The 12,792-nt window shown below is 35.0% G+C and overlaps 1 protein-coding gene across 1 annotated transcript in view; it reads left to right on the plus strand.

The window, feature by feature from the left end:
- Positions 1-12,792, plus strand: part of UPF2 (UPF2 regulator of nonsense mediated mRNA decay) — a 103,985-nt gene that overhangs the window by 22,816 nt on the left and 68,377 nt on the right. Inside the window, exons 5-8 of the mRNA XM_055427587.2 lie at positions 457-654; positions 1,115-1,264; positions 2,415-2,518; positions 5,362-5,447. Of these exons, the coding sequence (XP_055283562.1) occupies positions 457-654; positions 1,115-1,264; positions 2,415-2,518; positions 5,362-5,447 (538 nt within the window). The remainder of the gene's footprint in view (positions 1-456; positions 655-1,114; positions 1,265-2,414; positions 2,519-5,361; positions 5,448-12,792) is intronic.

A 12,792-nucleotide genomic window follows, 5' to 3' on the forward strand; every position in this document is an offset into this window, starting at 1 on the left:
ATACCAAGTTTAATACCAAAAGGAGGGATGCTTTTTAAGGGTTTGTGGTAAGATAAACCATAAACTTGTGAACATAATTGAGATTAAATCATACAGAGTGTTGGGAGTATTAAAAAAATGCTTCATGGGCAAGGTGGGACTTCAAGCTAGATGTTTAGGAACTGCCAGGCTTATGTATTTCTTACGTTGGTTTTAAGCTTTGTGAAGATGGGCCTAATGTGTCAAATAGCTACTTAATCTCATATCAGTTGCTTAAAACTTCAAGAGAAAAGCGTGTTTATCCTGTAGTTTCCTTTGCTCTGTCCTGGTTTAGAGCTTTACTTAAAACAATTTGTGATTTTCTGGTAAAGATGGTTACATGCATAATCAAGAGTGCTTGTTGACTGAAGAAGTATCTGTTAATTGAAACATTCAAAACTCATTGGTTTTAATTCCCTGTGATTTATTTTACTGTAGAGCATGGGCCTGGAATTGATATATTTACACCTGGTAAACCTGGAGAATATGACTTAGAAGGTGGTATATGGGAAGATGAAGATGCTCGGAATTTTTACGAGAACCTCATTGATTTGAAAGCTTTTGTTCCAGCCATCTTGTTTAAAGATAATGAAAAAAGTTGTCAGAATAAAGAGTCCAGCAAGGATGATTCCAAAGGTAAATGCTGGAGGACAAATTTTTATATTAAAGTGCTATAAATTTTAGTTTCAAATAATATTTGTAAAAAATTTTTTTTACTTACTAGTTTTGTTATATGAACATTAAGTCACTAGAGTAAATGACAGAATAATGTGGACATCTTAATTAATTTGAGTCCACTTTATCTAATCAGATTTATTTCCTCCTCATCATTACCGCAGATCCTCATGGCCTGGCCTGTATGTCTCCATTCATCAGTCCACCCATCCATTCATTTCACTGAACAGATGTCATGCACAAAGAAATTATAGTTTTTGTCCTCCATGAGGAAAATGTATTTTTAAGACTCTAAACATCAAATTTGCCAGATATAAATGTAGATTCTAAGAAAAATGTTGCAGATTTTGTGAACCTTTATTTTTTGCAGCAGGATTTCAATATGACTTTTAATTCAGAGATACTGATTGTTTGATTTCAGAGACAAAGGAACCTAAGGATAATAAGGAGGTATCAAGTCCTGATGATTTGGAACTTGAGTTGGAGAACCTGGAAATTAATGATGACACATTGGAGCTAGAGGGTGGAGATGAAGCTGAAGATCTTACAAAGAAACTTCTTGATGAACAAGGTAAACATTTTTGCCAAAAATTTTTAATTTTTGATTAGTTTTTTTTTTTTAATGTAATGTTTTACTTATTCTTTGGCTATGCCATGTGACTTGTGGGATGTTAGTTCCCTGACCAGGGATTGAACTCAGGCCCTCAGCAGTGAGAATGCGGAGTCCTAACCAGTGGATTGCCAGGGAATTCTTAACTTTTGATTAGTGTTTATACACAAAGCTCTTGCCTGTGAATATGGGTCTTTACTCTTTAATTCCTTGTTTTCCTGTTGTTTCTAGGCCCTCACTTTTTTGGAATTTGATTTGGAACAGAAACAATACATGTCCCATATTATGTGACTACAAAGTTTAGTGATAATCTAAATCTTAATAGATATTTCTTGCACTTCAGTGCTTTTAGCATTGTCCTTAATGTATTTTATTTCTGATATGATCTTTACAATCTTAACATAAATGCATTTGAAAGTTGAGAGATAAAAAGACAATTGGTATATCAGTTCATCTGTCATTTTTATCTGTCTTTACTATTGAGTAATGTTTTGTATTTAGTAATAAAAATATCACACTGTTCATTATTTCCTGAATACTTCTATCAGGTTTCTTTATTAGTTAGGATTCTTTATTAGAAGAATGCCTTTGTCAGGGTTGCCTTTCTGTGGGCTTCACTGTTTCCTGCTGCAGGAAAAGAGGGATTCTCTCCCACTGTCTGTGTATAAGCATCTTGGAGGAGTTGGCTGGTCCTGTGTCATGCTTGCCTGTGGCGAGAGGAGTAATGGTATCTGTGCTTGGGCAGCACCCTTTCCCATCAGAATCCCATGAATTGCCTTTGAGGGGAAGCAGTGATCATACTGTTAATTGAAGACATGGGAAAAAGGATGTTCAGCAGATAAAAATAGTGGATCTGCTCTAAAACTACATGTAACTTATGACTTCTCATGTAAAAGTTTGCCCTTTTATAGTTGATAAAGACTAGTGATGTAGGCTTATGATTCTAAAGATACCCTTTCTTTCAAGGGTACTATCTGAAAAAGTGCTTCATTTTTCATAAGAAAAGTGCTTTAGATGAACTGTGCCTCAGATAACATCTTATTGAAGGTTTTTATTCTTACATTGTCTATGTATATTTTTAAACCCTACTTAAAATCCAATTTCATATTAGAACAAGAGGATGAAGAAGCCAGCACTGGATCTCATCTCAAGCTCATAGTAGATGCTTTCCTCCAGCAATTACCCAACTGTGTCAACCGTGATCTGATAGACAAGGTATGAGTGCCTCTGTGTGACTTTACTCAAAGCATGTAGACCTTGTAGGATAGCTCAAATTAGGCATGTCTGTGGTTTTTGCAGTTTTGGCTGTAGAATGAGCCATTTCTTCAAATCGAATCTAATACAGGAATTCAAAATGAACACAGTTGGAGTCAATTTGTAGATGCTGTGTTTGGGGGTGGAACTGTCTCTAGAGTCCTGTAGGCTTGACACCTCTCCCCTTCACATATTGCCACAGTGTGGAAAATACTGTTTTAGAGCAGATGCTCTTAAAGTACCCTCTATAGATTCCCGGTGTCTTTTCAGGTACTTTCAGGGTGTCTGTAAGGTCAAAACTCTTTTCATACTAATACTAGGAGTTTCTCCCCCACTTTTTCGCTGTTTTTGACATTTGCAAAAGTGATGATGGGTAAACCTGGCATTTTAATGTGAAGTCAAGCTGCATTGGTGGTAGACTCTAATAATAGCTGTTGTTGTCTTCATTGCTGCGTATTTGCAATTAAAAAACAATGCCACTTTAACTTAAAGAACTCTTTGATGAAATTTGTGATTTTGTTTCATTTCAGTCTCTTGAGTACACTTCCTTTTAACTTGATAAAATGAGAAGGGATGTGTAAAGCCTGTCTACTGACTCAGGTTGCCTTTAGAAAAGCCATTTGTATGATTGAGTTGCAAGCTAAACTGCTACTTTGTATATAGAGTACCATTTTTACTTGAAAGAATTGAGGGATGAACCATGGTTATTCAGACGGGTATTTAACAGACATTATTCTAACATGAACAAAATGAGCCTCTCAGTTCGGGGGGAAACAAATAAAAGTATTTACTGCCTGTAGATAGTAGTTGCCTATCTACTAATTTTTGTTGAAACGTAGTCCATTATTAGCCATTAAATGTTTTTCTTTATTTTATCTTTTTATTTTTCAAAAAGTGTTGACTTGAGAGGTGTGTGTGTGTCTGTGTGTCTGTGTGTGTGACATTTTCTAGTGTTAACCAGTTTTTTTCTGAGTGGATGACCTTTGGGATTTTTATTTATCCTAGTCCACAATTTTTCGGTATTTCATGTGGGTGAATTACTTGAAGGAATTTTAGTCTGCTTTCAGCTTTTCTGTTTGTTATTCTAATTAGCTGTAAGAAGCTTTAATGTTATAAAATACAAATTTTAATAAAATTTATTATACTCCCTTTACAAGCAGAAGAAAAAGTTTAAATTGGTTTTACTCTTGACTAATTCAATCTTGGTGAATACTTTCAATGTGCATTTACTGGGTTTGAATCTAATCAACATTAATTGTGTTTTATTTCATCAAAAGTTTTTAGCAAATGGAAGGTTTTTCAGTGAGTGTGTCACTGAAGAGTTGACATCCTTTATAGGGAAATCAGAGAATCTTTGTAGAAAGAAAACTGAAATTGCTCAGTCGTGTCCAACTCTTTGCAACCCTGAGGACTGTTGCTCACCAGGCTCCTCTGTCCATGGGGATTCTCCAGCCAAGAATACTGGAGTGGGTTGCCATTTCCTTCTCCAGGGAATCTTCCCAACCCAGGGATCGAACCTGGGTCTCACACATTGCAGGCAGACTCTTTACCCTCTGAGCCACCAGAGAATCTTTGTGTTTGATCCTCAAATCTACCTAAAGTTTAAGAAATTAGTGATAAAATAATTATGTGAAGCTATAGAAGGAAAATACTGGTGATACCCAATAGGGTTATTTGATAATAGTTATTTTCTTTTTAAAATATATCTTAAATGTTGTTTTCATAAACTGTATATATTGAAAATCTTTAATATTTAAATAATATATATACCTGTATTTAAAAAATACCAGCTACTCATAATTTTGTTTTCTAGTGGTTTCCCAGAACATATACTTCTCCCAGCTTTTCTTCTACACTTATATTAGATTTTAGATATATTGATAAAATATCGAACACATTTTTGTTATTAAAATATAAAATAATGGATTACTATACTAAATAACAATTATAGTCCTATGATGTGGTTTCTTTAGTTTGTTACTATATCTGATTGTCAACAGTAAACCTATTTAGTTGGTGTTGAAGCACTTACTCTTAAATTTTTCTGGTTATAATCTTTGTCTATCTCTCATACCTGGTTTTTCTTTATTCTCTTTTAATCCTTGTTAGCATTAATAATTTTCTTGGTTCCTGACTTCTTGCTACTTTGTAACTTCTATCAGAAAGCTTTCCTGATGTTAACATTGATTTATGAGATCAAACGGAGAAGGCAGTGGCAAGCCACTCCAGTACTCTTGCCTAGAAAATCGCATGGACAGAGGGGCCTGGTTGCCTGCAGTCCATGGGGTCGCTACTAGTCGGACACAACTGAGTGACTTCACTTTCACTTTTCACTTTCACACATTGGAGAAGGAAATGGCAACCCACTCCAGTGTTCTTGCCTGGAGCATCCTAGGGACGGCGGAGCCTGGTCGGCTTCCATCTATGGGGTTGCACAGAGTTGGACACGACTGAAGTGACTTAGCAGCAACAGCAGCATGAGATCAAAAGCATGGGTTGCACATTTCATGCAGTTATTTGCCAAACGTGTCACCATAGGTCTTCAGTCTGCCCACTAGAAGTTCTGTTTTTAGCACTAGGTTGCAATTAATAAGTTTGTGAAATATGTTTTGAGATATATAAGGAAAAAAGAGCTTAAGCTTGATGATCGTTAAAGTTTGGAATATCCTTGTAATACTAGTGTCTTAAAACCATTGTGAACTGTTTAGGAACTATTAGGAATCCATTTTAACATGCTGTTTTAGTAGCTAAATTGAGTTGTTTTTTTTTTTTTTTAAGAAAAATGTTTGTTTTTTCTCCTTTAGGCAGCGATGGACTTTTGCATGAACATGAACACGAAAGCAAATAGGAAGAAGTTGGTACGGGCACTCTTTATAGTTCCCAGACAAAGGTAGGTTTAAAAAGAAAAAAGTAATTTCTTAGTGTTTCTACACTGCAGTGATTGTAAGAGCTAAGTTCTTGTATAATTATCTCTTTAAAAATACCCATTGTCAGCGGAAGTTACTATCATTGTTGTTAACATATTTTCTAGAACTTCTCCCTGATTTTTGTTCCTGAGCTCTAGTGGAAATATTCCTTCTGATGCTTTCCTGTTATTTTAAGAATAATAGAAACTTAATAATAACTTAATCATTGCTAGAAGCAATTTATTTACACCTTCTCCTCTGAGGAGAAAAAATGAATAGTATATTTTTTTTCTGGAGAATTTTTATTTTGTGGAAAGATCAGACTAAATTGATTTTATCTAGTTCTTAAGTGTTGTGTTTAAATGAAAATTTTCAAGGTTTTTTTGGTCATTATGCTGGTTTGGACTTGAAGCTCACATTGGTGATTATGGTGCTAGTAATTCAAGAAGTGTATTCTGTTTCATAATGCTGATAGGGAATTCTAATGCTCTCTTAAACTAAGTTAAAGCCCCTACTTCACCCTCACATTTTAGGACCATAGCAGGTCATAGGGAGAAGGCAGTGGCAACCCACTCCAGTATTCTCGCCTGGAAAATCCCATGGACGGAGGAGCCTGGTGGGCTGCAGTCCATAGGGCTGCTAAGAGTCGGACACGACTGAGCGACTTCACTTTCACTTTTCACTTTCATGCTTGGAGAAGGAAATGGCAACCCACTCCAGTGTTCTTGCCTGGAGAATCCCAGGGATGGGAGAGCCTGGTGGGCTGCCGTCTATGGGGTCGCACAGAGTCAGACACGACTGAAGCGACTTAGCAGCAGCAGCAGCAGGTCATAGGCTGTTGACCTTAGGAACTTGGAGACGATCTATTTCTGTTTATTCAACAGGGAATAATTAAAGGATTTTGTTAACTATTATGATGATATAATATAGCCAATATAGATACTTCCCCCAGAAAGATTCTGTGGGATTTCACTAAAGATTTCTTAAGCAAAACTTTAATTTGGTTCATTTCTTGGTCTCTCATTGGTAACATTTCTCAGTGAAACCAAATCACTACTTTTTTCACTTATATTGGTTTTTATCCCTGTCAGCAGCCTTAATATGAGCATTTGGTTTTTTATTTTATTGGGGCAAGGGAGATAGGATGTGCTAATGTAGTGAGTAGTAATTCAGAATTATCCAATTGAGAAAATCTTAGATGAATTACTTGTATTATGTAAAATTATATGCTACATTTCATCAAATCTGAGGTGCCATCAGTTACGAGGTGCACCATTATTTCATGAACAACTGAAAAAATAATATTGCTAGTTGCTTACAAGGTTTTTGACTCAGACACATTCTACTTTAAAACTCAGAATTTCAAATAGCTTTTGCCTTAATATTTTGGACCATTTTTTTAAAGTGGTTCTTTTTTACCTTTGCAATGGAATGTTTACTTGCGTAGTTTTCTTTTCAATTGTTCATGTGAATGAATAAACATGTAGTAACAATTATCTGAACTTCTGGCATAGAATGAAGCAAATTTAGCCAAAATAAAAGGCTTTTTTAACAAAAGAATTATGCAGTGATCTTAAGTAGTTTATTTATAAGAGAGCATTTTGTCTCCCCCTATCCCCATTCCATCCCACTCCCCTGTCCATGGAGAAGACTGAAAATCTATCTCTATGTATATGTATACTCTTGGTCTTATGCCAGTTACATTCTTTGTTACTGGATTTATCTGCTTAGCTCAGCAGTTAGCTGCAGACTAGAAGTAGTTGGAATCTGCTCGAAACAGACTTGAAAGTAGTAGGAAGTGACAGTTTATGATCTGAGGAGAGAAAAAAATAAAGATATAAGTACTTAAAATGCATGGCCTTTTGGAGCCATGAGGAAGAGACCACTTGGTCTTATATACCTGAAATATGAAAATATAATAATTTAGGTTTTCTAGTCAGCTTGAGTGATCAGGAAAGGTTAAAATTATGTTCTAAAATTTATTCATGCAGTAAAGATCTACTCTATACCGTGATTAGTGCTGGAGGTACAGTAGTGAACAAGACAGAGTCAACTCTTATATTCATGCAGCTTACAGTTTGGAGAGGAAGAAAGAGAATTCTAAGTGCAGTTGACAAGAAGAATCCCAGCGTACTTTGGAGTGTGTAACAGATGAACTGATTGATTTAGTCTCGGGAGTCAGAGATAGCTGCCTGGAACAAGGGTCATTTAATCCAATTCCTGAGAAGGGATTGAGCGAGATGAGGAATGGGTGAGGAGAGGAAATGTTGAGAGCATTTCTGATAGAGGCAACATTATGTGCAGAGCCAGAGACAGGAAAGCTCACACAGCAGACTGCTGCAGAAACTTCTTTCTTGGTTTCCCTGGACATTGTTGTCTAGACTAAGCTGCAGGAGGGAGGCATTTTTACTTCTTTTTTTTTTTCGACACTGAGCACAATGCCTCACAGACAGAAAGTGATAAACTTGTGTAATGTGGTATTTAATGCCCTTTCTTATCTAACCCCTTTTCAGCTCTTCAGTCTTCATCCTAGCTATTCTTCGTCTCACAAAATCCTCATCTGTAATGATTTCTTGAATACCCTTTGCTCTCTACTTCCAAGCCTTTGCTTTCTGCTCTGTCTGGGATATCCTGTTTTTACTTACTGAAAACCTCTGACTTAATCTTGAACTCTTAGGATAAGAGTTATCTTCTCTGAACAGCCATTCTTATTTTCCTTATGTGTATATAGGTGCTCTTGTATAGACTTTCAACATAATGTCTTCACACATATGAAGAATTTGGCACATCACATTAGGCATATTAGTTACAGCCCAATGTTGGTTTGCTGCCTGTATTCCTATGAAACTAAAAATATGGGGCCTTTAAAAGAGGACCAGATCTTTTCATTTTGAACATCCCCAACATCAAGTATAGTGTTTGGTACACATAAATGCTTGAAAATATTTGATGAATTAATATTTGTCATATGCAATTAAAATTTCTATTAAAAAATAAGTAAATGCATTCATAGGACTCAAAACACTGAAGTGAAAAACCTTGTGCTAAAAAGTGTCCTTATCCTTGTCTGCGTATCTACTCTCCTCCCAGTAGGAAGCTACTGTCTTGATTATTGTATATCCTTCCAAAATTTCTTTTGCATGTGCAGGAACATGCCAACATTCTTATATTTCTTGTTTTTTACACAGGAGCGACTTATTGTACTTACTCTTCCAAACTTTACTATTTTCACTTAACAGTATAGCTTGGAAATCTTTTCATATCAATAATAAAGACTTCTATTGTTATTTTCTTTTAAATTTAGCAGGAGTTGCCTTTTATGAATGTACTGTATTTAATCATTTTGGACATTCCAGTCTTTGCCATTATAAACAATCCCGTTTTTGTACTTTTCCTTTCTTCATCCTCTTCATTATATTAGCTAGTGGTTTATTCATTTTAGTTTTTTTCACACACATGCACACAAAAACCCAGTTTCTAGATTACCTATGTGTTCTACTGTTTTATTATTTTCCTACTGATTATTTTTGGATTTTATCTTTATTTGCTTTTTTGTTTTCTTTCATTCATTTTGTTCCTTTTTTGACATTTAATATATTGCTGTTCTCTTACCCTGGTTTTAGCTGTATCTTGTTAGTTCTGACGTGATTTCTATTTTTGTGTTTTCTTGAAATTCTTCATTTTCTGACTTGGTTAGTAATTCATATTTTTATCATACTGTGATTAGAGAATACTGTGTGATTTTTCCTTTTTGAAATTTTCTTTGTGGCCTCTTAGTTTTCATGAACATTCTCAAACATATATGGGAAAGGGGGTGCATCCGTCTGTGTGTGGCATTTCCCTCCCCTTCCTGTAAGGGACATGAATCCTAGTGAGTGTCTTTATTTTTCTTTATGGCCAGGAGTCCCTCTTTGTCCATTTAGTCCATCTAGTCTGAGTTGACCAAAAAAAACCAGAATGAATTATTTAATAGTTACTTGAGTGCCTATGACTGTGAGGACCTGAAGGTTTTATATGTGTGTGTATGTGATAGAGAATTTGGCTGCCTTACCTTGTCTATATAGTTTGGTTAAGGAAGCACTAAACTAAATAAATCTTAAGAAGGTCTTTACAGTTCTTTTTTTTTTTTTTTTTAGTTTAAAAAATAACAGCAACCAGATTTATTGGGATATAATTCTCATAACAGTTTGCCAGTAAAGTTCACCACTATAAAGTATATGCAGTTTAGTCTTTTAAATATGTTTAAGTATCACAATAATAAAATTTTAAGACATTTTTGTCCCCCTAAAAGAAACCTTATATCCTTTAGCAAGCAGTTCCATTTCCCACCTCCCCATTCTCTCCCTTGTCCTAAGAAACCACTAATCTCCTTTCAGTTTCTATGGATTTACCTATTCTACGTATTTCTTGTAAATGAAATCATAAAATATGTGACCTTTTGCACCTCACTTCTTTGGCTTAGAATGATGTTTTCATGGTTCATCCATGTCATAGCATGTATTAAAAAGGAAGACTGAATAGTGTTTCATTGTAGAGCTGCTCTACCACATTTTGTTTACCCATTTGTCAGTTGATGGACGTTTAAGCAGTTTTCACTTTTTAACTATTAGAGTGTGTTGTTGTGACTCTATACAAGTTTTTGTGTGAACATGCATTTTCATTTCTCTTGGGTATGTATCTATGAGTGGACTTGTGTTACAGGGTAGATGTATGTTTAATATTTTTAGTAACTGCTGGACTGTTTGTCACAATGGCTGCACCATTTTACATTCCCAGTAGCAATGTATGAATGTTCCAGTTTCTCCATATCCTCACCAATACCTGTTACTGTCCCTCTTTTGCTTTTAGCTGTCTTAGTTTGAAGTGGAGTTTATCTCATTGTGGTTTTGTTTGCATTTCCCTAATGGTTAATGCTTGTGAGCATTTTTTCATGTGCTTATTGGCCATTTGTCTGTCTTCTTTGGAAAGTTGTTCAAATCCTTTGCCTTTTAAATTGTACTCTTTGTCTTTTTATTGTATGAGTTCTTTGTATATTTTTTGTACACATCCCTTATGGGATATAATTTGTAGATGGTTTCTTTCATTCTGTGAGTTGTCTTTCACTTTCTTAGTATCATTTGAAGGACAAAAGTTTAAAAATTGATTTATTCTATCTTTACAGTTCTTCAAGGTCTGATCTGAAGCACTGATCTAATTTTCAGTTGTGTTCTTCCTTCATTAAATAAATAGTATAGAATCCCCTTAATTATATATTTACATATCTTTCTATAGTTAATTTGTAGTATAACTGTCCACACATTTAATTGAGATTTCACAAAAAGTGCTAATATTTTGTTTTAAAATTTTATTAAAGTGTAGTTGATTTACAATGTTAATTTCTGCTCTACAGCAAAGTGACTCAGTCATATATATTCTTTTTCGTATTCTTTGCCATTTTGGTTTATCGGAGAATATTGAATATCCCTGTGCTGTTCAGTAGGACCTTGCTGTTTATCCATCCCATATATACTAGTTTGCATCTGCTAATCTCAAGCTCCCAATCCTTCCCTCCCCTACCTGACGTTGCCTTTGGCAACCACAGGTCTCTTCTCTGTCTGTGAGTTTGTTTCAGTCCCTTAGATATATTTGTGTCGTATTTTTGGTTCTGCGTATTATATCATATGGTATTTCTGTTTCTCCTGCCTTACTTTACTTAGTATAATGATCTCTAGGTCCATCCATGTTGCTGCAAATGACATGATTTCACTTTTTTAATGACTGAGTAGTATTCCATTATACTACTTTATTTATCCATTCACCTGTTGATGGACACTTACGTTGTTTCCTTGTCTTGGCTATTATAAATAGTGCTGCTGTATGAAATAGGGGTGCAGTATCTTTTTAAATTATAGTTTTGTCTGGATATATGTCCAGCAGTGGGATTGCTGGACCATCTGGCATAAAGTGTTTACATCTTAAGTATTATGTGTATATCCACATCTAGATCAAGGTAGAGAACACTCCTAGCTCCCTCCCAAGGCTCCCTCACCTAAATGAACTTTCAGGTGTGAAGTCAGCCAGAATCAGGGAACGTTCCTTAGCATCTCTTAGTTCTTCATTCTGAAGATGGATGAAGCTGGTATTGGTTTTCATGACTTTGAAGACCTGTGGATTTTGCCATGTTTTAGCAAATGGGTGGATGTTCAGAGTCTCTTTACATTAATATAGACAGAATACTATTCACCAGTGAAGTGCTTCACTTAAATCTTAACTTTTTCCTGAACCAGCTTTTAGGAGCATTTGCTGGAAATCTGGGGAGAGAGTTTCTAATTGAAGCTTCCCTTGCTAAAAATGAGAAACTGAGTTTTGGGAAATCTGTTAGCACTCTACCACTTGATGGCACTGTTGCATGAGGAACATGAACGTTGTGGGAATAATTACCGGGGCATTTGCTTGTCTGTTTCAGAGTAAATGATCTCATTTTTTTTGTTTGTTTTGTCCCTTTTGAATCATCATCTGCTTTAGTGTTTCCTATGAAGAAAAACCTTTGTATTCTTCGAATAAGCAGTAACAGTGTTCTTTCACATTAATTTTTTTCCAGGCATTTTGAGCACAGAAATATAATAGCTTTCAACAGTTAAATTATTTAGATTTTAGAGAGAAAACAGCTAAAAACCTGATAGATTATGAGGTTAAAAACCTTTAAGATTTCCCTGCCCCCCTCCTCCCCCACCCCGGTTAGGCAAAAAACCATGTAATTCTGCTTTCTTGTTTTTACTTGTAGTTAGTGACTAGGTGTTTACTTACTTGATGATCATTAACTGCTTGTAGGATACTTAAATGTGTGATTTGGGAGACCTTGAAAGTATAAGCAAGATTTTATTATTGTTTAAGAAAGAAACATTCTTTTTAAGTTGTTCACTCATTAACTGTTGGTAAAAATAATTATCACTCAGAAGATTATAAAATTCAGTTTACAAAGGAAGGATCTAAGTTTATTTTCTAGTTCACTTTCAGAAAAGTTAAATATATTTAGCTTAAAATTTAATGCAGAAATTTGCTTTTTATATTGATTAAAGTGTATTACAACATTTATGTGATTGGTACAGCATTTAGCACTCCATTCCCTTTGAGCTTGCATTTGTAGGAAAGTGAAAAAGTCAGAAGATTTTACTTAAATAGTTATGAACGTTGAAAAATCTGTAATTTCTTGCATTATGTACAACATAAGGGATCTTATTTTGTGAAGTAATGAATGTTCACAGAACTTGAAGGTTTAAATGGGGCAAGATGACTTTTAGTATCAACTGTTCATTTAATTGTAAAAAGTATAGTGGTAAAAGAGGAACT

The sequence above is a fragment of the Moschus berezovskii genome, chromosome 15 (genome assembly GCF_049115385.1).
Source record: "Moschus berezovskii isolate FMDL1 chromosome 15, NW_MosBer_1.0, whole genome shotgun sequence".
Lineage (NCBI taxonomy): Eukaryota > Metazoa > Chordata > Mammalia > Artiodactyla > Moschidae > Moschus > Moschus berezovskii.